Source organism: Myxocyprinus asiaticus, chromosome 45 (assembly GCF_019703515.2).
Source record: "Myxocyprinus asiaticus isolate MX2 ecotype Aquarium Trade chromosome 45, UBuf_Myxa_2, whole genome shotgun sequence".
Lineage (NCBI taxonomy): Eukaryota > Metazoa > Chordata > Actinopteri > Cypriniformes > Catostomidae > Myxocyprinus > Myxocyprinus asiaticus.
Window position 1 is genome coordinate 12,296,806 of NC_059388.1, and position 25,921 is coordinate 12,322,726.

The 25,921-nt window shown below is 39.2% G+C and overlaps 1 protein-coding gene across 1 annotated transcript in view; it reads right to left on the reverse strand.

Moving 5' to 3' along the window:
- LOC127435393 (neuron navigator 3-like) overlaps positions 1 to 25,921 on the reverse strand; it is a 216,241-nt gene that overhangs the window by 131,310 nt on the left and 59,010 nt on the right. The window contains exons 2-3 of the mRNA XM_051688837.1: positions 23,404 to 23,521; positions 17,867 to 17,919 (exon numbers count right to left, since the gene is read on the reverse strand). Coding sequence (XP_051544797.1) covers positions 17,867 to 17,919; positions 23,404 to 23,521 — 171 coding nt within the window. The remainder of the gene's footprint in view (positions 1 to 17,866; positions 17,920 to 23,403; positions 23,522 to 25,921) is intronic.

Here is a 25,921-nt window from a genome sequence, read left to right on the forward strand (position 1 = left end):
AATAATGAGATACTGAGTGGAAATAACAAGATCATTTGTCACAATAAGTCTAAATAATAATAATAATAATAATAATACAAACATTGTGTTATTTTGACTGATTATTATTATTATTATTATTATTATTATTATTATTATTATTATTATTATTATATTTTGACCTATTTCAATGTAGTATCTTCAAATACTATTGTTTAGAAAAAAAATCACCTTGAAAAAGTTATTAATAACAATGAATACTTTTATTGATAGTTTTAATTCATACAAGCAGGAACTTAAGAGGCAGTCATTCTGCACTAATAGTGTTATAGTAATTCTCGGCAGGTCTTTTTATTAGAACCACAACCCAGTGCCAACTTCAGTGTGCCTTTCTCTGCGCCAAGCAGGTATTTAGACAAACAGCCATAGCTGAGCCATCATGATGCCAGCCAGTGACGACAGCTGTTAAATTCCTGTGGCCTCCTTTGTCTAATTAGCAACTAAATGAATCAGGCTGCATCCATTGCCCTGTGTGAGACTGGTGGATGTACAGCGCCAGTGGCTGGCCTGCCTGCAACATGTGCTTAGAAGTGCCTGCTGGCTGAGAATGCCAAGACTCTGTACTGCAGGTCTACCATTTAGGACACTGTATGAAAGGTAAAATGATTGCAATTCTTTGAAAAGTTCACACTTAAAACACCTGAGATCAGGTGGCGAGTTTTGCAATATTATTTCTCCCTCCAAATGCTGATAGACACTACATCACACTACTGTGTGCATTTTCCATTACCCTTTTTGATTTGTAACTAGTAGCACCTAAACATGCATAAAAATAATAATAATAATAATAATAATAATAATAATAATAATAATAATAACAAATTCTAGAGCAAATAGTTTTCCTACAAACATATGTGGACATTGGGATTAAGTTTTAACATTTTAAATAAAAACAAGCAACAGAAAGTCAGATTATTATTATTATTATTTTTTTTTAAATTATTATTATTATTATTATTTTTTTTTTATCAAATTGTTTATCGTTCCCAGGAGTGTTAGTTATTCATGTTTTTGAGATGTTACAAACATCACAGCTGATTTTCTGTAAAGCTGCTTTGGAACAATGTGCATAGGGAAAAGCATAAATAAAAAAAACTAGACCAATAAAAATGATTTGACTTGTTTGACTTTTATGTTACAATGTTTTTTTACTACTTGGCAACAAAATATCATTGTTCTCCCTTTGCATTGTCAAACAAACAAGTAATAGCCAGTTCTGAAGCATTTAACCAATCAGAAATTAGTTTAATTAATTTTGATAGAAGTAATGGCCAGCATCATCCAATCACTGCATTCCATGTTAAAATAAAATTATACATTATAAATTCTGAATCTATGTACTGATTACCATTGTCCCCTGTCTGCCAACCATGTTGAGTTGTTCAAACATCATCTGCAGCCTGAAACTGAACTTTTGATCAGAAGTTTGTATTGAATGCACTTGGCTTCATCAGAAAGCTATAGGATGCTCCCTTGCTCCCTGTTTAGTGAATGACTTAACCTCCAGTGTGCTGTCTGTCTGCACTGGTCTCAGAACCATTCGAAATGCACCGTATTTTCAGCCTAACTCCATATAAAGCCTCTGTAAGCAACATCTATTTCTCAATGTGAAAATGCACAGTAAATATAGGATTTCTAAACCTTGTGCTATTGTACACATTAGTGTACATTGTGTTTAGCAGTGTGGCATTTCGCGATAAATTACTCATATTTTAAAAATGGAATATCTCTAATATTTGGACTTAAACAGGTTTCATTGTAAAAACTTAATAAGGTTTCTTAACAGATGTAGTTTTGTTGTCGTTTCTCAAAAGAACAAACTCCGCTGTGACCGGCACCATGTTGTTTTGTCACATGAATCTGTAAGTCGAAAGTTTAACCCTTTACTGACAGCACAGAGTCTCCTGCACTGAGACCAGTCAGATTAAATGAAAATAAATTGTGTTGTGTATAGCGAAGTCAAAAAACAACGACCACGCATGTGTATGCGGGGACGCACAAGGATATACTGCACAGTATGTTCTGTATACTGTATAAGTATGAACTGAAAATCGTATGTGAAATAGTATGCAATGATAAACATTTGAAACAGTAGTATGCTGCATTATTTCACATGAACTCACTATATTGCATTGTTTACATATTTGGACAAAATGAACTACTAACAGAAGTCTGAATAACCAAAGCAGATGATGAAACCTATGGTAAAAGTGATATGTATTATGTTTGTTATCTGATGAATTATGTTTGTGGATTTCTACAGTAACAATTGGATGAAATCTTTACATTTATTCATTCTTTTATGCTCATTCATATTGCCATCTAAAACTGAGAGTATATGTTGTGGTTATCCTCCATAATGTCTGTTTTCTGGTTTAATCTATGTAGGTTTTAGTTTTTGTACTTTTCCACAACGGAAACAGAGCTGTTGTGAGATTTCAGAGGCCTTAGTCCAATAGTTTCCCCTGTGTGGTATTATTAAGCTTCTTATTGTTGGTGAGCAGAATTTGAATGGACCATAGAAAAAACTTCAAATGAGATATAATCAGAGGCTTAGAAGCTCTGAAATTCACTGTGGGAGAGCAGATATTTGGAGCTCCATTAAAGTGTCTGTCAAATATGTTTGCAGATGATATAATGAATGAACATTTCCTTCACTGGTCAAACTGTGAAAATGTCCTCGAAGACATGATAACAACAGGACATGAAAATTAGATTTTGAAAGTGTGTCAAACATGTCTGGGGATTTAAGAAGACATCAGATTGATCATCATGATGGCGCCTCAGATGGCTGCCTCGGTGTGGAGCTCCTCAGTTCTTTTGTTGTTTTTGTTTGTTTGTCCTGTGTTTAGTAATCTTTTTCCAGTCAGTTTTAACAGAGACGAACTGCTGAACATTCGACAGCAAGTACCAGACAATCTTTTCCCGGTTTTCGAATATTCAGACGTTTTCTAGACATTTTAGTTGGAGGCGCAGCTTTGCTGTTCAAGAGACACAGGCGAGGGAGACGAGCCGGTGCGCTGGTCATACTCTGTCGGCACGGATTTTGAACAGCGCTGCCGAGTATTCACTTAGCGAATCTCTGATCTCTTCCTAACAAAACGGACGAACTACATCTCCTCACCCGCACAAACAAGGACTTTTCAACCTCTGCTGCCTTGTGCTTCACAGAAACCTGGCTGAGTGAAGCCATTCCGGACAGCACGTTACATCTGCCGGGCTTCCAGCTGTTCAGAGCGGATCGCATCGCGGAGTTAACGGGGAAAACGAGAGGCGGTGGAACATGCTTTTATATCAATTAAAGTTGGTGTACAGATGTAACAACGTTAAAGAGGATGTGCTGTCATAATTTGGAAGCGCTCTTTATTAACTGTAAGCCTTTCTACTCGCCGCGGGAGTTCTCCTCGTTTATTCTGGTGAGTGTGTATATCGCACCAAACACGTGTTTGAACACAGCGCTGCAACAGCTGGCTGATCAAATCACAGACATGGAACAACAATACCCGGACTCAGTTATTATTATTCTTGGGGATTTTAACAAAGCAAATCTCACATGTGAACTGCCCAAATACAAAGAGCACATCACATACCCCACCAGAGACAGGAACATACTGGATCATTGTTAAACAACAATAAAGGATGCATATCGCTCTGTCCCTAGAGCAGCTTTGGGACTCTCTGATCACTCTCTGGTTCATCTTCTTCCAACCTACAGGCAGAAATTAAAATCAACCAAACAAGTAGTAAGGACTGTAAAGAGATGGACCAATGAAGCAGAACAGGAACTACAAGCCTGCTTCAATTGCATGGATAGGAGTGTTTTTGAGGCTGCAGCCACAGACATGGATGAGCTCACAGATACTGTTACATCATATATCAGTTTCTGTGAGGATATTTGCATTCCTACTAGGACTTATTTAAAGTTCAACAATGACAAACCGTGGTTTACAGCAGAGCTCAGGCAGCTTCGTCAGGCCAAAAAGGATGCTTACAGGGCTGGGGATAATGTCTTGTAAAATCAGGCCAGGAACACACTGAACAGGGAAATCAGAGTGGCTCAAAGAAGATACTCTGAGAAGCTGAAAAACAAGTTTTCAGCTAACAACCCTGCATGAGTGTGGAGTGGCATGAAACAACTCACAAATTACAGGACTCCTACCTCCAACCCTGTAGGGAACCAGCAACTGGCTGACGACCTGAATGTGTTCTACTGCAGATTTAAAAGGCCCAATCTCACACCCCACACCCACTCTGACCTTCACTTCACACAAACACCAACACCTCCTGCAACCCCCATCCTCCCCCCTCCTGCTACTCAACCTGCACTTAAGATCTGTAAAGGTGGTGTGAGCCGCGTCTTTTGGAAACAAAAGACAAGGAAGGCTTCAGGCCCAGATGGCATCTCACCAGCGTGTCTTCGATCCTGTGCAAACCAGCTGGCCCCCATCATCACACAGATCTTCAATAGATTACTGGAGCAGTGTGAAGTCCCATGCTGCTTCAAATGCTCAATCATTATTCCTGTCCCAAAGAAACCAAAAATCCCAGGACTTAATGACTACAGACCTGTCGCCCTGACGTCTGTGGTCATGAAATCATTTGAGAGACTGGTGTTGGCCCACCTGAATAACATCACTGGACCCTTTCTAGATCCCCTTCAATTTGCTCAACATAGGATTGCATCATATCCTGCAACATCTGGACAGACCAGGGACAAATGCAAGGATGCTTTTTGTGGACTTCAGTTCAGCTTTCAACACCATCATCCCAGCTATACTCCAGAATAAATTACACCAACTTTCTGTTCCCATGTCTATCTGTCAGTGGATTACCAGCTTTCTGATGGACAGGCAGCAGCAGCTTGTGAGACAGGGGAAACTCACTTCTAGCACCTGTAAAATCCGCACTTGTTCCCCCCAGGGATGTGTGCTCTACCCACTACTCTTCTCCCTCTACACCAATGACTGCATCGCCAAGGACCCCTCTGTCAAGCTCCTGAAGTTTGCAGATGACACCACTGTCATTGGCCTCATCCGAGATGACAATGAGTCTGCATACAGAAGGGAAGTTGAACAGCTGGCTGTCTGGTGCAGTCAAAACAATCTTGAGCTGAACACGCTCAAAACGGTGGAGATCATTGTGGACTTTAGGAGAAACACCCCAACAATGACCCCCCTCACCATTCTAAACAGCACTGTGGCAGCAGTGGAGTCATTCAGGTTCCTGGGCACTACCATCTCACAGGACCTGAAGTGGGAGACCCACACTGACACCATTGTGAAAAAGGCCCAGCAGAGGTTGTACTTCCTTCGCCAGATGAGGAAATTCAACTTACCACAGGCGCTGCTGATACAGTTTAACTCAGCAGTCATTGATTCTGTCCTCTGCACTTCAATAACTCTCTGGTTTGGTTCAGCTACGAAATCAGACATCAGAAGACTACAAAGGACAGTTCGGACTGCTGAGAGGATTATTGGTTGCCCCCTGCTGGAAAAATCACTCTGGACCCCACTCACCCTGCCCACTACCTTTTTGAACTGTTGCCTTCTGGCCGACACTTCAGAGCTCTGAGCACCAGAACCGTCAGGCACAGGAACAGTTGTTTTCCCTCAGGCTATCCATCTCATGAACAGTTAAATTGCCCAGCAATGAGCAATAACTATGTGCAATACACAGTTTAGTCTTTCTTATATTTATCCAACACATCCAACCTCTTCTGCCATTTTATTCCTCTGAAAAAAAAAAAAAAATAAATAAATAAATAAATAAACATTTGCACTGTACATAACAGATTTGTATTTGCACTGTACATAACAGATTGTATTAGATTTGCACTACCCATGTGTATGTGTGTATGTATGTATGTGTGTGTCTGTACGTATGTGTATAATTAGTTTTATTTTTTATGTTTTATTATTATCTATGTCTTGCTGCTGTTTTTGTATTGTTTTGTATTGTTGTACACTGGTAGCTCCTGTCACCAAGACAAATTCCTTGTATGTGTAAGTATACTTGACAATAAAGCTGATTCTGATTCTGATTCTGAGAATCCACAGACCTCAAGGTAATTTCGAAAGAGTTTGAAATCCAGATAATCACCAAAATGATTCCCTGACAACAGTAAAGATGCAGAAGATCCATCAATCCAAAACAGATCCTCCCAGAGAAGAGGTCAAAGTCCAGCGAGAGTAAACGGATCTGTCAGGAAACAATCAGAACTCTGTCTGCTATGTCTACATGTTGAGCCTGGAGAGGTCACCACTAATGTCAAACCTTGCATGTCACAAATCAAATGTGAACGTCAAGTGTCACTATGTGGCATTAAACACACAAGAGGACAAGGTGAGAAATGTCTCATGTGCAAGACTCATTCAGTCAATAACAAACTCCTTAAACCCTGTGAGAGAGCTGAGCGAAGAGTAACAGAGAGTGATCTGAACTAAACTGAGAAACTGACACTTAAGCTAAACACCACCTATCTAGATCCAAAAAGTTGAAGTTACAGGGAAAGAGATGAATTCTGAGACAACAACAAGAGTTTAGAGGAAAAGACTATTAAGAAGGGGCCGACTCTGTTACCATGTAATTTAGGCTAGGTAAAAACTGAACATTTTAATGAGGGATTAAACAAGCATGGGGTACAACTGGAAAATTACCGGCCAGTTGGTACCTTCCTAGCAACTTTGCACTTCTTGAAAAGCCTTTCTTTTACTTTGAACTCCCCCATCCATTAAGAACAAGTAGCATTCATAAAGGGTGCCAATAAAGGGCACATTCCATTTGAGCTATTTTTTCATTGTTGATGTATGTACAAATGAAGCAGACGGACATTATTTTAAGGTTAATCCTCTATCAAGTTTTAAACCAACAAAACCTACTTCCCTAAACTAAACCTTAAGTCTAAACTTAACCAATAGTGTCATAAAAAGTAATTGTGAGATGCAAAAAACGTGACCCATGCCCCAAGCCCACCTTCATTTCTAACCTTGCTTACAAGTCATTCACTATATAAAAATGTTTGTCGTGTTATGACATAAGATAGTACTGTGTTAGGAACCGGGCAAAAAGTAAGTGTTTGTGAACTGATAATCTGCTGCTTTACTCGTGATTTGTGTGAATGGGAATAAAAGTAATTGTTTTAGCGCATCTAGTGCTCATTTCATAAAGATACAGATGTGATATGTACAAGACACGTAAACATAATATTTGCAAAAATGTTGGAATAGTAATGTGATTCTATGAGACCAGGTTGTGTTTACCTCAGATAATGCCAAATAGGTCTTTTGGGACACTAACTAACAAAACTAAATGGTAACTTTATAATACTATAATAAATGTCATTAATAAATAATTAACAAACACTATACAATACAAATATTATAAAACTTTCATTCATATACGACCTTACACTTTTTAACATAGACAAATGTTTTTTTTTAATTTATTTATTTTTTACAAATGTTATATAATGATTAAAAGATTATTTGTTAATGTACATTTAAATGCTTACAAATATCATTACACTTTTCATAAATGATTCATACAGTAAATGAGCTCATGCACATTTTTACATTTATAAAAAAAAAAAAAGATCCGAAATTATTGTTATTTTTCACCACGTCACACACTATTCATGTTTACAAATTATTCAATAATGTCCAGCTAATTAGAAACCATTGTCTGTAAAAACCACACATTTGATATTTGTTTGTTGTGGTATGTAAGCATGCTTTTACTATTCGCACATCTTTGCAAACCATTTATTAATTATTTGTTCATAGTTTTTGCAGTACCCAATCCAAAGTTAAAACTATTTATCAGTTATATTTGATATTATTCAACATATAGTTATGCATTTTTAAATTCAAAAGTGTGTTTGTTAACATTAGATAATGCACTAACAACTTACATGAACTAACAATGAACAATTGTATTTTTATTAATTAACATTAACACATAATAATAAATGCTGTAAAAAAATTATTCAAATGGACAAATGGAACCTTATTGTAAAGTGTCACCCAAATTATTAATAAATGATTTATAAATATGTGCATAGAAAAACATGCATGCATACCACAACAAACTAACAACAAATATGTGGCTTTTACATATCTTAGTTACTAATTAGTTGGATATTAATAAATAATTTATACACATGAAAAGTGTGAGAAGTTGTGAAAAATATATACAATTTCTGAAAACATTTGCAAATGCAAAAAGTGCATGAGCTTTGACATTTGTAAGCTTTCAAATATACATTAACAAATTATCTTTTAATCATTACATAACATTTCTTAAATGGTTTGTAGATGTTAAACAGTGCAAGGCCATATAGGAATTAAAGTTTAAAAACATTTGTAAGTATTTGACTTTACATTACATAATGCTTAACAGATCATTAGTTGTATGTTAGTCAAATTAATTAGTATACATTAAAGGTGCTATAAGCTATTTTTTCATGGAAAGGTACGCAAAAATTGTCCCTATCGCCTGAGACATATTACTGAAATAATTGTTGTAAGATATTTTACCTGTCTCTGTGACAGCAAACAAAAATGTGTCCAAGGACCGTGGACAAAGACACTTTTGACCTGTCAATCATTTTGCGTGTTCTCAAAGTACTGTAGTTGCAGCGAATTATTGAGACTTAGTTGCCATTTTTTAGCCATTTTGTTCATAACATTTGTCAGTTGATGGCGCTATTTTGCTTCTGTTGTTTTTAACAACAATTTCTGCATGATACCGGTATCAATAAAGCTCTTTTGGGATCTTTGGAGTGCGGGTTTTGGAAAGAGGGGCCGTGGCTAATTCAATTGCTCAGTCTCGTGTACGTAGAATGGCTGAAATTGCTTTCAGCACCTTTAACGAGTGCATTTTCTCATATTTCTATCTATTTGAATAAATATTAACTAATGATCTGTTAAGCATTATATAATGTTTGCTAATGATTTATTGTTAAAAGTTATTATAAAGTGTTACCCACAAATTTAATCAAGTCCCAAAGTCCAGCCTTTTAAAGTGACTTTACCAGGTCCACTGATCTTGATGTCATGTGGACAAGCTGATATCTATCTAAATAAACCAGCTGAGGAGCCTGGGCTCTCTAATGAACAGCTGCATGGTGTGTTAATGCCAGACGGATGTCGTATTAATCAGATGAAGGTGAATGCGGTGGGCCATCAGAGGGATATGCTAATGTCTGTGGGCTCAGTGAAGAGTGTATCCCTCAGCTGTCAGCCTGTGCACTGATAACAGATGGAGCCCAGATGATACTTCCACTATACAATCCATAACATACACTTAAATGTCCTCCCATACGACCTACAGAGGCAGCAGATGAGTCAACCTCTCCTACTGGCCACAAACTCAAATCTGCAGAAGACACTGGAGGTTTGAGACACTGAGGACAGTATGTGTATGTATATAGACAGATGGGAGCCATCTCTGTCTATAGTCTTAAGCCTTAACCTAACCCTTACTGTAAAAAGTACTGCTGTGGTACGGTAAATTATCAGATGGTAATAACATAGTACTTTGACATATACAGTGTTACTGAAATTCATGCATCATGGTATTTACATTGTGCTACCATGATATATGTCCAAAAAACATGCTAGTACAATAAGCACATGTCCAAAAAAATAAAAATAATTAAATAAATAAATAAACATGGTAGTGCTATGGCACCTGTCCAAAAAACATGGTAATACCATGGTCATTTTTTTTCTGGTACTGTTTTTCTGTTTTTGTTTTTGTAAGGGTATAAGCCAGAGTTTCAAGTCCCCAGTATTATATAGTCCATTCTTGGAATTGCAGTCCAATTGTGTGCCTGCACATCTGTTAAATTTTGAAATGCAATGTGGTTTATTAAGGAAATTTTTAACTATATAGATTAGTATTCTGAAGCTTTACTTTGAGCTGAATGGGATTTTATAGGCCTGTTTGGATTTCTTGTTTTCAAGCTGTAGGGCGTTATGTTGTGTTTAAAGACATTCCTTGCATGCTCAGTTCATGTGTTGTCCCGTTTTAGGGACGAGACAATACTGTCAGTGCAAAATTTGCCCCTATTACGGCTGATGACAGTAGAAAGAGTTATGAACAGAGGTTTGATGTGGCAGCCAAGGACCACAAAAATAACGCTAAGAAGCTAAGAGACTCCTTAGTGAAATTTTAACGTAGAACACAGTCATTCTAAATGTGATTAGGAACTACATATTAAATGCGTTGCTTCGAGTTTCTGACAATCTGTGAGAGATGTATGTGAAAAAGCATTGGTGTACATGTATTAATTATTTGTCTAAAATTGTAATCAGATTACTTTACTAATTACTTCACTGAAAAAGTATTCATATTACTAATTATTTTATATTTAAGTTACTTTCTAAGACACCTTTCCGCTCAACAAATTCAAAGTAAGATCTATATTTCTTTCTTGTTCATTGTAACACAATTATATGAACTGAAAGTCAGTAACTGTAATCTGATTACAAGAATTTAAAATGTAATGCATTAGACTACTTTTTGACTAAAAGTAATTAGATTACAGTAACTAATTACCTTATAATTGGATTACACCCAACACTGGTTGCGTATAGCACAGCAAAAATACAACGTCCACGCATGTTTTTAAACTGGAAGAACAAAATGGCAACAAAAAACCCCCTGAAAAAATAACCACTTTACCCTTTTTAATAAACATAATGAGTGCTATCATTGTTTTCAAAATTGTACATATCTGTTAACATCTAAAAAAAAATTTTTGGGGGTTTCATGACCCATTAAATCGCATTTAATAGCAGAATTTCTAATAAAAAAAGACACTACCCATAATCCCGAAATGAAAACTTCCACCAATCAAATAATCGCCGCAAACAAATTGTGGCAAAAGAGCTCAGCAGTGATCGCCATCTTCCAGGACACACTGCGAATGACAAAATTTAGTCAGTCTCCCTACATTGTCAAACTACTTCCATATTTGTATATATATGAATATTCTCCAATATACTTAAAATATATTGATTCTATACAACTTTAAATCAATAGTTTTAAATATTTCTTTTTTTTTTTTTTTTTTTAGATTAGGTCATTCTGAATGCTTCATGAGCTTATAGTTCATTATCTAATTAAAGACGTATGTACACAGTCTTGTAACTTTGTCTTTACGTCTGATTTTTTTTAATCATTTGTTGTGATTCAGCAGGTTGGTTTGGTTCATGGATTCAAAATATTTTATGAAGGATTTTATGAAATCCTGATGGAAAAAAAAAATAATGGGAAGAATACTTCCGGAACCAAGACTGCTGAAAAGATGGGTGGGTACTGTTACACTCTATACCAACTGTAATCATAGCAATTCCTTATGGGAAAAGGAAACCTATCTTGCAAGAAGCATTCTCATATGGGTCAGTGAGTGAATGAACAGACTGCTTGCAGGGGGTGATTTATTTGCCTTTCTTTATGCCAGTTTAATTAAGCCCCAAGAGACCAATCAGATCAATGAGAGAGAGTTTATTACGCATGTAATGTAACAACCGTCTTCATTGCTTGGGAAAGCATCCAAAATTGCACTCATTTAAACTAAAGCCTTACACTGAGTCATTTTTAACAGTGGTTTTAATGGTTGTGAGCAAGCATTTCGGTTAATGCTAAGTTGTAAAGTTTTATTGATTTCCATCAAAAGATGTATGGATGGCTATCTTGTCCTAATCCATAAGGAATTTCCATTCTGAGTGATAGTTATAACTGATTATTTCTTATTGGCAAATTGCCTGCTTTCTGTGCAATGAGGCTAGATGCATATGTACTGCTTAATATGAACTGCCACACAGTAACAAATACAGGAAAAGGGGCACAAAAGATTAGTTTCCGGGCTAATTCCTGAACACGTTAACCAGACTGAGGTCAGGATAGGCTATTTTTTATCCTCTTTCTTAACACACAAACAAGTCCATCCTATAGACCATGCTGTTTTTGCACAGTGATATGTTCGTATCAATCGAAAACCAAAAAAAAAAACCCAGAGCAATGGCAGAGAATTCGGCCAACACTGGATTATTGCGCTTTAGCTTTGCTGCTGTATAGTGTGTGTATGTTTGTGATTGTCTTAATGTCAGATTCCTCTATAACCTCGACCTCAAAACAGTTTCACATTTACAGCCGCTTTGTAGACACACTTCCTCAGTGTAAAACCCTTACATACTGGCAGCAGGTGCAAGACCTACATTATGGGCATTGAATGATACAATAAAACACAGCAGACAAGCATACCTATATGGGAATTGTTAGGATATACCCAGAGATGCTATACCAGAATTCTCAGTTGAGGCCCTGTACTCACTGACATGCAAAGAGTTATAGCCCAGCACCCGGCCGGTCCATTCTCTTGCAGAAGAGACCTGTGGGACTACTAAAGCCTTTACTCTAGAACAGTTTAGCAGAATTTAATTACTGTAATGTGCTACAGCAGCAATACAATGCAAATGCATGTAGGATCCTACTGTACCTACACAGATAACAGCAATGAATCAGTTTAGCTTGGTTGTCAGAAGGCTACAGGCCTATTTACACCAAGTCCACATTTTTGGTTTGAATGTTTGATCTGAACAAGCTTTTGACTCGGAACAATGGATTCCTATGGCGCTATTTGCACCAGGTCCGACAAATCATCTGCCAACAATCTGAAAAGGTTCCCTTGCATAGGAACTTGAGCTGTGTAATCGCTATGAGAAACGTCTGAGTGTTACGTGGTATGAAGCCCTTACACAATCACGCCAATTTATTGGCTGATGGCGCTTAAGCAATACCCCTAGGGAGCTATGTCATGGGCTCCATAAAGGTGCTCACTTTCGCGGCATCAAGACAGGTTTTTTGTTCTTCAGTGCACAATCTCATCTGGCCCGTGTTGTACTAGCGACTCTTGTCGAAGTGAGGATCATTATTATTCTCCTTTTGAGTGGAACACAGGATGGAATTTAAGAAGTGCTTACCTTCGTGTACATGATTTATCATTGGTGAAGATTCCCCCAACCTGTGCGTTGCCTGTCTGGGGTTTTGCCATGCGGAGGCTGTGTTGGAGGGTTCAGACTGCCCGCAGTGCAATTTAATGAACGTCGGGATGCTCTGCGAAAGGCTTGCCTCCTTTGGAAATTTGGTCAAGCCATGTGCTGGTGCAGGCCACTAGACCTGTGAGCAACAGGCCGACCTACGGTTCTCTCTGTCACTCTCCCCAGATTCGGCTCGACGTTCTCCCATGTAATTTAGACACGGGCACTTGCGTCCTAGCCCTGAGGCCTGCATAGCGGTTTCCTTCAGCACTGAGGATAAGGACGGCATGTCTATGACGCCGTCAGATTCCAAAGATTTCGCCGGCAGCCAGGCTGAAGACTTGCCTCCTAGCAGTTGGATTTCCAGACCTTCGGTAACTTATACGAAGTTGCTGGAGGTTATTATATGGCACCTGGACTGGCCGGATGAAACGCAGTCGGAGGATCATAAATCGATCTTGGAAGACTGTTTTTTTAGCAGGCCAACACACAGCTATGCCTCGTAGGCCTCTGCCTTTTTCCCCGGACCTCCATCATGAGATTTCAAAGTCCTGGTATCAACCTTACTCGGCCAGGATTACAAATCAATCTACCTCGGAATTTTCGAATGTGTGTCGAGCTTCTGAACACAGATATACTTCGGTCCCAGCGATGGAAAAGATGCTGGCTGCCCATCTCTCTCCTTCTTCGGCAACCACATGGAAATTGAAGCCTGCTCTTCCCTCAAAGCCGTGCAGGGTGATGTCATCCTTGTTGAGCAGACCTATCAGGCTTCGGGTCAGGCGGTTTTTGCTTCGCACACGCTGACAGTTTTGCAAGCCTACCAGGCCCATTTTATGAGGGATTTAGACGAGGGAGCTGGGCTGGATGCTGAGGCCATCATGGAACAATGGCAAGCTTCTGATTGTGCACTGAGAGACAAAAAAAACACACTGCTTGTGCTGTTGGTCGGAATATGGTGGGCCTCGTGGTGGCTTACGCTCACAGATATTCATGACAAGGCCTTTCTAATGAACACCCTTGTGTCACAACCTGGACTGTTCTGTGATACAGTCCAGTTGGTGGTGGAAAAATTCCGTGCTGTGAAACAGCAGACTTCCGCGTTCCAGCAGGAAGATGCTTTCTTGCAGCGAGAGACTAAAGCCCGCTGCAGTTCTGGTGTGTTCATGTTCAGTATCCTTCCAGCGTCCCACCAGAGAGCCACATAATGCGCCAGACATGAGTTTTGCACCCCCTCAGAAGGATTGGGGTCCTTGTTCATTCCCGGCATCACAGGCACATACGCGTAGACGTTTGAATATTGGCCAGGCCCCTTTTAAACAGCTGGCAGGACACCAGAAGCGAGCCTGGCGGACTTGCAGTAAAACGAAGGGTGAGCCCCCATTCAGTGAATGAAATCTGACTGTACAAACGTATCCATGTAGCTCGTGCTTGCCCTTTGGACAGTATCGGGTTGAGTTCGCCATTGTATACGCCTCGAACACCCGACAGCCAGAATATGGTTCTGTTTCCCCCCCGCAGTTTGTGCTGGGGAGTGAACATAAAAAAGCATCCCTAATTCAGCCTCTGTCTCCATGACCAAAGGTCTCAAGATATGAATAACGGAATTTGATGTTCATCAAGCACAAGTGTACACAACACGCACAGTGAACATAAGCACCACACGTTGTCCCCCCATAAAAAATGCTGGGGCCATTGTGGTGAACAAGTTTTCTCAAATAAAAATTCTCCCCAATGTTCATATGCTTTTCCCTGTTCAAAATACTAGAGAAAATGTTTATTCTGTCAACGTCCCTGCTGTAGATACATTTCAGGGCACTCATCATTTATGTCTAAATACAATAAAGGCAAAAACATTATCAAATTCTCTTCAACCAGCCACAATATTTCAGGAGCGAAGGCTTCCCTCTGCTGTGCCGCTGGTTTTGGGGCAGTTGCCAAAAGTAAACCAAGCACACAATCTAGTGGTTACAGGTCGCGCTGCAGGCAAGAGCCATACATCAATCGAGATGTCGTTCTCAGCCATTTGAGCAATCTAGGGCTGCGTGTAAACCTAGACAAGAGTGTTCTGTTGCCAGGGCAACAGACTCTGTTTCTAGGGGTGGAGCTGGATTCGTGGGCGATGCAGGCACAGCTGTCTCCAGTTTACGTTCTGTCTTTTTGCCATTGTCTAGCGATGTTCAGAGTGGGATGCATTCACTCTGCGAGAACATTTCACAGGCTTTTGGGGCTGATGATCACATCTTCTGCTGTCATTCCCCTGGGCATGTTGCAGGCAAGACATTTTCAGTGCTGGATGAACTCCACAAAGGGACTTTAACCACTGATGCATGTGTTACGTCTCTTCAAAGTGATGCATGCGTGCTACCAAACTTTGTTACCATGGAAACGGACCCGCCTTCTGATGTTGGGCGTTCTGTTTGGACAGTTGAGTCACCGCAAGGTTATAACTACAGACGCCTCCTGCATGGTTTGGGCGCTGTGTACGAGGGTCATCCAACCTATGGGGTTTGAATGGGCCAGCGGCAATATTGGCATATAAATTGTCTGGAGATGTTTGCGGTGCTGCTGGTGTTAATGTTTTTCCTCCCGGAAATTCAGGACAGCCATATCCTCGTCCAGTCAGAAAAGAGGACTGTGGTTTCCTACATCAATTGCCAGGGAGGAGTGCACTCTCATGCTGAGCTGAGGCTGGAACATCGCATTCTTCTGTGGACATGGGACAATGTGCTGTCTTTACGAGCCATACATGTTCCAGGCCGGTTGAATTTGGGGGTGGATCTTCTGTCCAGACAGGGCTGATGCCTGGAGAGTGGACATTACATACTCAGATTATGGAACAAATCTGGAGAAGATTTGGCAGAGAGGAAGTGGACCTGTTCACTTTGAGCGAGACATTGCACTGTCCCCTCTGGTTTTCCCTCTCTCCCCCAGCACCGCTGGGCATCGATACATTGGTGTATCAGTGGCTGACAGCACGTCTTTACATGTTTCCACTGATCAGTCTGCTGCATGCGGTCCTGCAGAGTTCGGGAGGATTGAGTTCGGATTCTGTTAGTTGTACTGTTTTGGCCATCTCAAGTATGGTTTTCAACTCTGGTCTCTCTCCTGGAGAAAGTGCCTTGGGAGATTCCAGTCAGAACAGACATGTTGTCTCAGGCTTAGGGCAGCATTTGGCACCCCCGGCCAGACTCGTAGAAGTTATGGGCATGGCCCCTCAATGGTTAGCACTTTTGAATGTAGGGTTATCCCCTGCTGTGGTTGATACTATCCTAAATGCTAGAGCTTCATCAAATAGGAGGCTTAATATGTTCAAATGGCGTATTTTTGCTTCTTGTTGTACAGCGCGAGGTGAAAATCCAGTTCACTGCCCTGCTGGTACAGTGCTGGAATTTTTTGCAGGAGCGTTTCTGGGCCGGGGTTTCCCTGGCAATACTTAAAGTCTATGTTGCTGCTATAGCGGCTGAGCACGCGCTAACTATGACGTCTCTATTGGTAGATGTTCTCTTGTCTCTCTTTTTATGCGCGGGGTATGTAGGCTTACACCTTTTCATCTGCGTTCCTTTATGGGATTTATCTTAAAACAGCCCTGCTAGTGTCATTGGCATAGTTTAAGAGAGACTGTGATTTGTGTGCCCTGTCGATCAATCCCTTATGTATGGATTTTTTTACCAGGGTGTTCAAGGGTCATGTTAAGACCTCGTTTGGGCTACTTGCCCAAGATTATTTCAACGTCATTTCACTCGTAGACCATTAACTTTCAGGCTTTCTATCCTAACCAATTTAAGGAGCATGAAAGGTTACATATGCTTTGCCCAGTTCGGGCGCTGCAAGTTTAGGTTGACCATACTAGCCAGTGCCGTAAGTCAGAGCAAGAGACATAGTGCGCGTGGAGGCTTCACGCTATTCTCACGCAATTGTTTGTCTGCTTAGTGGCCACAACGGGGGTGTTTTGGTGCCAAAGACTGTCTCATTGGCTTATTGATGCAATTTCAAGTGCCTACAAAGTGTGCGGTTTCACCTTTGGGTATTCAAGCCCATTCTAAGAGGAGTATGGCATCCTCATGGGCTTTGACTAGAGGTGCGTCCTTGGAGGACATTTGTTTGGAGGCAGGGTGGTCCTCTCCACATACATTTGTTAGATTTTATAATCTGGACGAGGGTTTGACTCCTGCCTCCCAGGTTCTCTCTGTTGGAACAGGAGAAAACTCATAATTCCTTCTTTTTATTTAGCTCGCTTGTGCACCGCTATATGCTTGCCACACGGGCTTAGACAGTTGGCAGCTACTGTTCGCATGGCGTGAATGTATATTGTTCCAATACCGATTATGCAGCTCGAGTTCCTACGAAGGGAAATGTCTCGGTTTCATGGAACGTTACTCTGGAAACGAGACGCTGTGTATCTGGCCATACTCTCTAGCAGCTGCATAGGCTCATACCTAAGACTTTTGCACGGTACTGTATATATATATTCAATAATAACAATAATGCAAAGTACAGTTTCAAGACCAGTAAGAACTGTTCAACTGTTCATTGCTGGTAAATTTGCTCAAGTCACCTGGCAGGTGACAAAGTAATTGTTTGACACAGCAGGTATTAAAGCATACATTTGGTTCATATATATCAAAAGGCATATGACATGGACAAAATAATGTTTTCTAGAAAGCGGTAACCATAATTTTGTCTTTCAGCAAGTGTGTAATCACAAATAGTGAAAATAAAATAATTAATATTTAAGCATTCTGAATGAACAAGTTAAATACATGAAACAAGACACTTACCATTTGAGAATGACTCTTGGGGCAACTGTTAATATCTTCAACCTTCTCATTAGCTGAAACAAAGAGATTGCAGAGTTAAAACTCTGCAGCACACATACAAATCACAAACACACCACAATCTCTGTCCTCTCTGTCCAAAAATTTCTGTTAGGGTCAGCAATGCATTGTGTGAGAGTGTGTGAATGAGTGCGTGTATGTTTTCAGTCTGAGAGAAAACGCTGAGAAAATGTACGGCTGTTAATTCATCAGCTGTCGGTTGTGAGTTTGTGACATAGGATCTACCATTGTATGCTGGAGGTTCATAATAAAGTTTCAGGACAGCCCAGAGGAGGGGAAAACAGAGGGGAAAGAAGGAAAAATAAAAAAGACAGACTGACACACACATACACACACAGCACAATCCACTCTGGGCTCCATAAAGTGAACACATGGGAGACACATGCTTTAACAGTGCAGAAATAGTGCTCAATTCTCAAGTTGATGATTTCAACAGTGTCTTATTCAGTTTGGCATAAGCATAATAGCTTAAAGTGCATTATTTTAAGTAGTTATGTTTTATACTTTTTTTTTTTTGTTTGTTTGTTTTTTTCACAAATGAACTGTAAGATTTATTAGCCTGCACTATGTGAATGTGTGTGTGCATTACCTAGTTATAGTTTAGGGATAAAACTGTCAACGAAAGTGAGCTATATTTGGCAGAATTTCCCTTTGGGGACATCTGAGGACACCCTCAATAGACAGCATAGATATCATAGATAGCTAAGTAAGTGTGAGTGTGTGTACAGGTTTGGCTACACTTGTGTAGAGGTCTGCTACCTGACCTGAGCCTGACCGGACCTGACAAATCGCTGTTTGTTGCTGTTAGTTTTTCAAGTAGCTTGAAAAACCTCAGGTTTGGGACGGGTTTGTTAATAATTAAATAAATAAAAAAAATATATAATTATTAATATTCCTATTATTATTACTACCAAAATACGTAAAACTTTATAATAACTTTAATTAATAAATCATTAATAAACATTATATAAAGCTTAAGAGATCATTAGTCAAATATACACAAAAAAAGTTAGAAGTATGAGATAATACGCTTGTAAATGTTTTCTAATGACTTTAATTTACATAACATAATGCTTAACAGATTGTTAGTTCATGGAAATTCAAATAGTTAGAAATATAAAATAATACGCTTTTAAATGTTTTATAATGAATTTAACATTAACTAATGATCTGTTAAGCATTATGTAATGTAAATTCAAATGGTATAAAACTTTCATTGCTGTACGCCCTTATACTTTTCAGCACCTTCAAACGATTTTAACATTATATAATTATTAACAGATCATTTGTTAATGTAAATATGAATGCTTACACATGTAATTTAACTATTTTCATAAATGAGCTCATGCACTTTTTTGCATTTACAAATGTTTTCAGAGATTTCTAAGCTAAAATTTTGACTGTACCATTCGGGGATTTCCTGTACAACTACCTAACTCACTGCTTAACCACCATAGTACGATGCATCATCTGAGAAATTAACTAGCTAGTCCTGACTGTTTCCTGAAATCATAACTATGTCGCACATCCATCGTTCGAACCACGTTGGTTCAACAATACAGAGTTGTCATTAATGACGGTACGCAGGGGGTGGAGTAATAACTTCTGAGGATATTAAATTATAATAGCTCATTTACACATACACCAGAATGCTGCTTACTGCACGAAAGCTGCCAAAGACATGAAAGTAATGTGACAGATGATTGCACTGCAATAGTCGGGTTTCCCTTTACATCTGAATTTAGGGTTCCCCTGATGCACTTGAGCACATATGCACTTTTCAAAAACATATAAGAACTTAACTTTTTGCATTGACATATACACAGAAGCTGTGTTCTCAGTCAAAAGCCGTGCATGTTTAAAAAATTTCTCTTTTTTATTTTTCTCCCCTTTTCCTCCCAATTTGGAATGCCCAATTCGCTCTAGGTCCTCATGGTGGCGACGTGACTTGCCTCAATTAGGGTGGTGGAGGAAGAATCTAAGTTGCCTCCAAGTCTGAGACCGTCAATCCACGCATCTTATCAGTGGCTTCTTGAGCGCGTTACCGCAGAGACATAGTGCGCGTGAAGGCTTCACGCTATTCTCCACGGCATCCACGCACAACTCACCACATGCCCCACCGAGAGCAAGAACCACATTATAGCAACCACGAGGAGGTTAACCCAACATGACTCTACCCACCCTAGCAACATGGACAATTTGGTTGCTTAGGAGACCTGGCTGGAGTCACTCGGCACGCCCTGGATTCGAACTCGCAACTCCAGGGGTGGTAGTCAGATTCTTTATTCGCTGAGCTACCCAGGCCCCCAAACGCTTTCTCTTAATAGCCTTTAATCCCTTAAAAGGCTGTTTTAGCATCTACATGATGTTTCAGGAATAAGCAGTTTTCTTAAGTAATGTAATGTATGTAAACGTGGTCAAAGTCTTGATAGAAGATAAATATATATATATATATATATATATATATATATATATATATATATATATAATTTATTTATTTATTTATTTTTTGAGCTGTCGAAGTTAACACGTTAATGCAATATTCCTTTTTCCTTTAACCAACTCCATTAACGCACGTCCTTATATGACCCTTTTAATAAACCATGCATTGACCGTCCTGAAAGAAGATGATGGGAGACATTATGCTGAGACCTGTGCCTAGCATTTGATCAATGCAGCAAAGCAGGGGAACATTTACAATGAACATTTTAGTGCTGGCCAACGTGTCCATGAATGATAAAGTTTGCCAGATAAATTGAAAAAATCTGCTCATCTCAACTCTAAGCACGCACATTTGAAGCTCTGTTAATTTAGGAATTACACTAAATTACTTTGAATTCTGCTTGTTATATCATGTTTGTGCTAAGATTAAATGCAAGTATAATTAAGAGAAACGGTGCACGATTTAAGCCCTTTCTTTTTCTTCTTTTACTTTTTGTGCTATACGATGCAGAATAGTATGGGCCTAATGATTAATGTGTCATTATTCCAGTCTCTGCCGTGAAATCCAAACACAAGTGGTCAAAAAAATAAGCATAATTCGACCAGTTATAACGGTGATGGGTCTTGCTGGTCCACTTCTGATTTAATCACCACAAATGGGTGTAAGTCATTCTTTTATGTTGTTTGTTTACGTTATCATAAATTAACTCTCTCGTTGAGTTTGTGCATGAATTTCGGGATCTACTTAGCTGTTAATCAACTGATGCGCTAAAGGAAACTGCTACGCGAGACGGGAATAACGCAGGCTGCTTTTTTTTCTTTATTTTTTTTTTAATTTGATCCCCTTTTCTCCCCAATTTTGGAATGCCCAATTCCCACTACTTACTAGGTCCTAATGGTGATGCAGTTACTCACCTCAATCTGGGTGGCAGAGGACAAGTCTCAGTTGCCTCCGCTTCTGAGACAGTCAATCTGCGCATCTTATCATGTGGCTCACTGTGCATGACACTGTGGAGAATCACAACATGTGGAGGCTCATGCTACTCTCTGCAATCCATGCACAACGTACCACATGCCCCATTGAGAGCGAGAACAACTTAATCGTGACCACGAGGAGGTTACCCATTGTGACTATACCCTCCCTTGTAACCAGGCCAATTTGGTTGCTTGGAGACCTGGCTGGAGTCACTCAGCACACCCTGGATTCAAACTTGGGACTCCAGGGGTGGTAGTCAGCGTCAATACTCGCTGAGCTACCCAGGCCCCCACGCAGGTTGCTTTTGAACTTCGCAAACTGGCAGTAAAGTCCACCATGACAGCACAGCGCAAACAATTTTTGAATTTGTCGGACATTTCCAACTAACGGAAATATATATATATATATACACACACACACACTAGCGGCGAAAAGTTTGGAATAATGTACAGATTTTGCTCTTATGGAAAGGAATTGGTACTTTTATTCACCAAAGTGGCATTCAACTGATCACAATGTATAGTCAGGACATTAATAACGTGAAAAATTACAATTACAATTTGAAAAAGAATCCTCATCAAAAAATCCTCCACGTGCAGCAATGACAGCTTTGCAGATCCTTGGCATTCTAGATGTCAGTTGTCCAGATACTCAGGGGACATTTCATCCCATGCTTCCTGTAGCACTTGCCATAGGTGTGGCTGTCTTGTCGGGTACTTCTCACACACCTTACAGTCTAGCTGATCCCACAAAAGCTCAATGGGATTAAGATCCATTACACTCTTTTCCAATTATCTGTTGTCCAATGCCTGTGTTTCTTTGACCACTCTAACCTTTTCTTTTTGTTTTTCTGTTTTAAAAGTGGCTTTTTCTTTGCAATTCTTCCCATAAGGCCTGCACCCCTGAGTCTTCTCTTTACTGTTGTACATGAAACTGGTGTTGAGCGGGTAGAATTCAATGAAGCTGTCAGCTGAGGACATGTGAGGCATCTATTTCTCAAACTAGAGACTATGATGTACTTATCCTCTTGTTTAGTTGTACATCTGGCCTTCCACATCTCTTTCTGTCCTTGTTAGAGCCAGTTGTCCTTTGTCTTTGGAGACTGTTGTGTACACCTTTGTATGATGCCTTTATTCCTCAAAACAATGACTGATGAGTTTCTAGAGAAAGCTGTTTCTTTTTTGCCATTTTTGACCTAATATTGACCTTAAGACATGCCAGACTATTGCATACTGTGGCAGCTCAAAAACAAACACAAAGACAATGTTAAGCTTCATTTAATAAACCAAATAGCTTTCAAGTGTGTTTGATATAATGGCAAGTGATTTTCTAGTACCAAATTAGCAATTTAGCATGATTACTCAAGGATAAGATGTTGGAGTGATGGCTGCTGGAAATGGGGCCTGTCTAGATTTGATCAAAAATGACTTTTTTCAAATAGTGATGGTGCTGTTTATTACATCAGTAATGTCCTGACTATACTTTGTGATCAGTTGAATGCCACTTTGGTGAATTAAAGTACCAATTTCCTTCCAAAACAGAAAAATCTGTACATTATTCCAAACTTTTGGCCGCCAGTGTATATATATATATATATATATATATATATATATATATATATATATACTTATTTTGAATTGTGCTGTGTTAACAAATTTGCAATGCAGTTTGCGAATGTTTGTTAAAACTACGGTTTCAGAAAACACCAAAACATTGAACTATGTTTGTAACCATAGAGGTTGCGACCATAGTTGGCTAATGATGAATTTGCTTTTTTGGGTTGGGTTCAAGCTTCATGCCTGCATAGACCTCTACAGTTGTGATGGACAAATATTTGAAAATGTCCTCAGAAATACAGTGGAACATGTCAAAATCTAACTTGACAGGAGATTGTCAGTGGTCCTCACTATTTGAAAAGCTAATAAATTGGTCAAATAATGTTTTGCTTTAAATCTAAAAATGCCAATAGTGAAGGGTTAAGTAAATGATCTTAGTATGAAAACAACTGCATCTATGAGAGGTCCTCAATAATACAGCTTCAAATGTCTGTGTGTGCTCTCACCTATTATCTGGATGATTTCTGCCAGCAGAACTCCATCGGGTATGTCCTGTGTCAGGTCCTTAATAAGCCTCGGGCAGCTGGACTTGGCCAAGTAATGGTTTGCCCAATCAGTATAGATCTACAGGGGACAAGAGACAAGATTCTGATAAGGAACAAAAGGATGGAAGAATAATGAAGATTTATGTCCTAAGAAGGTAAGAAGCTAAGACATTGACAGTTTTCTCAACTTCTTTATCTGTGGTCTGACTCTCGTTTGTTGATGAGACTTAGTCATGACCTGAACATCTCATAGAAAAACAAGCACTCTGGGTGACACAAAGAAATAAGTGATAAAGGAATGGCACACATGCTCACAAATCTAACACAGTTTGTAGTTGTATAGAGTGTAATTGGTACAAACAGCAGTTTTGTCAGTTCCTCCTGATAAACAAATTGGCCACCAAAGCAGCCAGTGTGAGTACAGATATGTTGAGATTAGTTTAATAAAAACTGTAAATCAGCACTCTTCACTTGTAATAGATTATCTGGGATTTTCTAGTGATAAAATCCAGCACTTAAATGACTCTGCAGTAGTGCTGATCCATTTAATCAGATGTAGCTTACATGGATCATACTTCTTTTTCACAAATTAACTTTAGCGAGGGCTAATTTGGCTCTAAAGGTACCAGTCAACGAGCCTTCAGCTACAAAATGTACTTTAAAGTGTTTAAAATTGATACAGCACAAGTTCTCCAATAACAGTTTAAAACCAGCAACAGAAGTGAAACGGCAAAAAAATGAAAACAGCATGTGGGGAACACTAAATAGAAGTGCTTATTTATTGCTTAATATACCTGGTCCTTTTCGAACAAATGCAACTCCCTAGTGTCCAACTAATGTGTCTAAAAGATTCGTTGGATATGGTTTTCCTCAGGGGTCCTTCCTCTGCCCTCTTAAAAAGTCATGTCACAAATCTTAAAGCTCTGCTGTTTCATTGTTATCCCAAAATTAGATCTCATTGCACAAGGGGCAAGCGGTTTTCCATTTCCCGCCCAAGTAAAAGAACCCCAGTGGAATGGGACACTCTCAGCGGTCACATCCTCTCGCTAATGTAGCTGCCTGGATGGGGCTTTAGGGGTAAGTTGCTTCAAGCTTCACAACTGTGTGTAAATTATACAATGTTTTAAGGGGGTTTTCAACTTTGAAAAGGAATTTACTTTCGTAATTTTCAAAGTACAATCTGTTGAGATTCATCTTGCTCAGTTAAAATTGTCTTCAGCTGCCCTTTAGCACAATTAGCCAAATGCTAACTATCTTAGATTTTTAAAACCAAACACTCTTGTATTAGTGATAATAAAATCTATAATAAAGTGATAAATTAGGATGATTCTTATTTTGTCTATGTACCCTCCGATACTGCTTCTAATTGAAAATAGCACAGCAGCCTAGTGTTGCTATGGTTACCTTGTGAGGCAAGCGTGACCTATTTGATGGCATGTAAATTTGACTAACTTAAAAAACAAACAAACAAAAAAAAACACTTTTTTTGACTTTCTTTGGGGGAATCAGACCTCCCTACCTCACACTGCATGAAAAGAGCTCCTTCCGGACCAGTAGACTCCTGTATAAACTGCTGAATATCGGATATATTCAGAAATCTACTGGCCCGGAGTCTCAAATTCCACAGGCTTCGGATGTATGGTGACTGACGATTCCTTCCGTGTTATGGCCATTTGTTGTCATGGTAAGTAATCCCCTTAAATTGTCTGTCAGGAGACCTGAGTCACATTTGCGTTTCTCACCTTCTAGATAAAATGGTCACCCCTAATGGTCATCATATCTCAAACTGGATTGGCTGCCCTTAATCTTAACCCACCCTTAAATCTTGACAATCATTGGGTCACTGCATACATTGGCTTTCATTTTACTGGTTACAATTTATTTAGCACATCCCTAAATCTTGACAGCTATTGGGCCACTGCATGCATTGGCTTTAATTTTATTGGTTAAACAAACAGAATTGTTTACAGGCCTTTAATCAATGTTGACACAACATAAATATTGAGACAATAATTGGGTTAAAATATCTGTATTTAGAAGGAAAAGTGAAATATACAAAATATGACAATAATAAAATATACAAACATCTGAAACACATTGTGCAGCTTCAATTAGAGTTCAGTAAATGACCTGGCATCTGACACTGTCCTTGTCATCACATTAAAGTGATCAGTCCCTGTATAGTGTGGGTCTGCATCAAGTCTCTTTTGTAGCTCCTGAAACAGAGCTTCTCAAAGCTGCTGATTTTACAACCCACACTGACTTAGACAACACCATAAAAGTAATCCATGCGACTACAGTTGATCAGTGAATGTCTTCTGAAGCGAATCAATAGATTTATGTAAGAAACAAGTCGATGATTAAAAATTTTTTAACTTTAAATCAGCGCTTCCATCCAGGGCTCTGATGCAGTTTGTAATGGCAGAACTCTCGCGTGACGTTTGTTCCTCTGTTGTAAATAAGCACCGCTTATGAATTC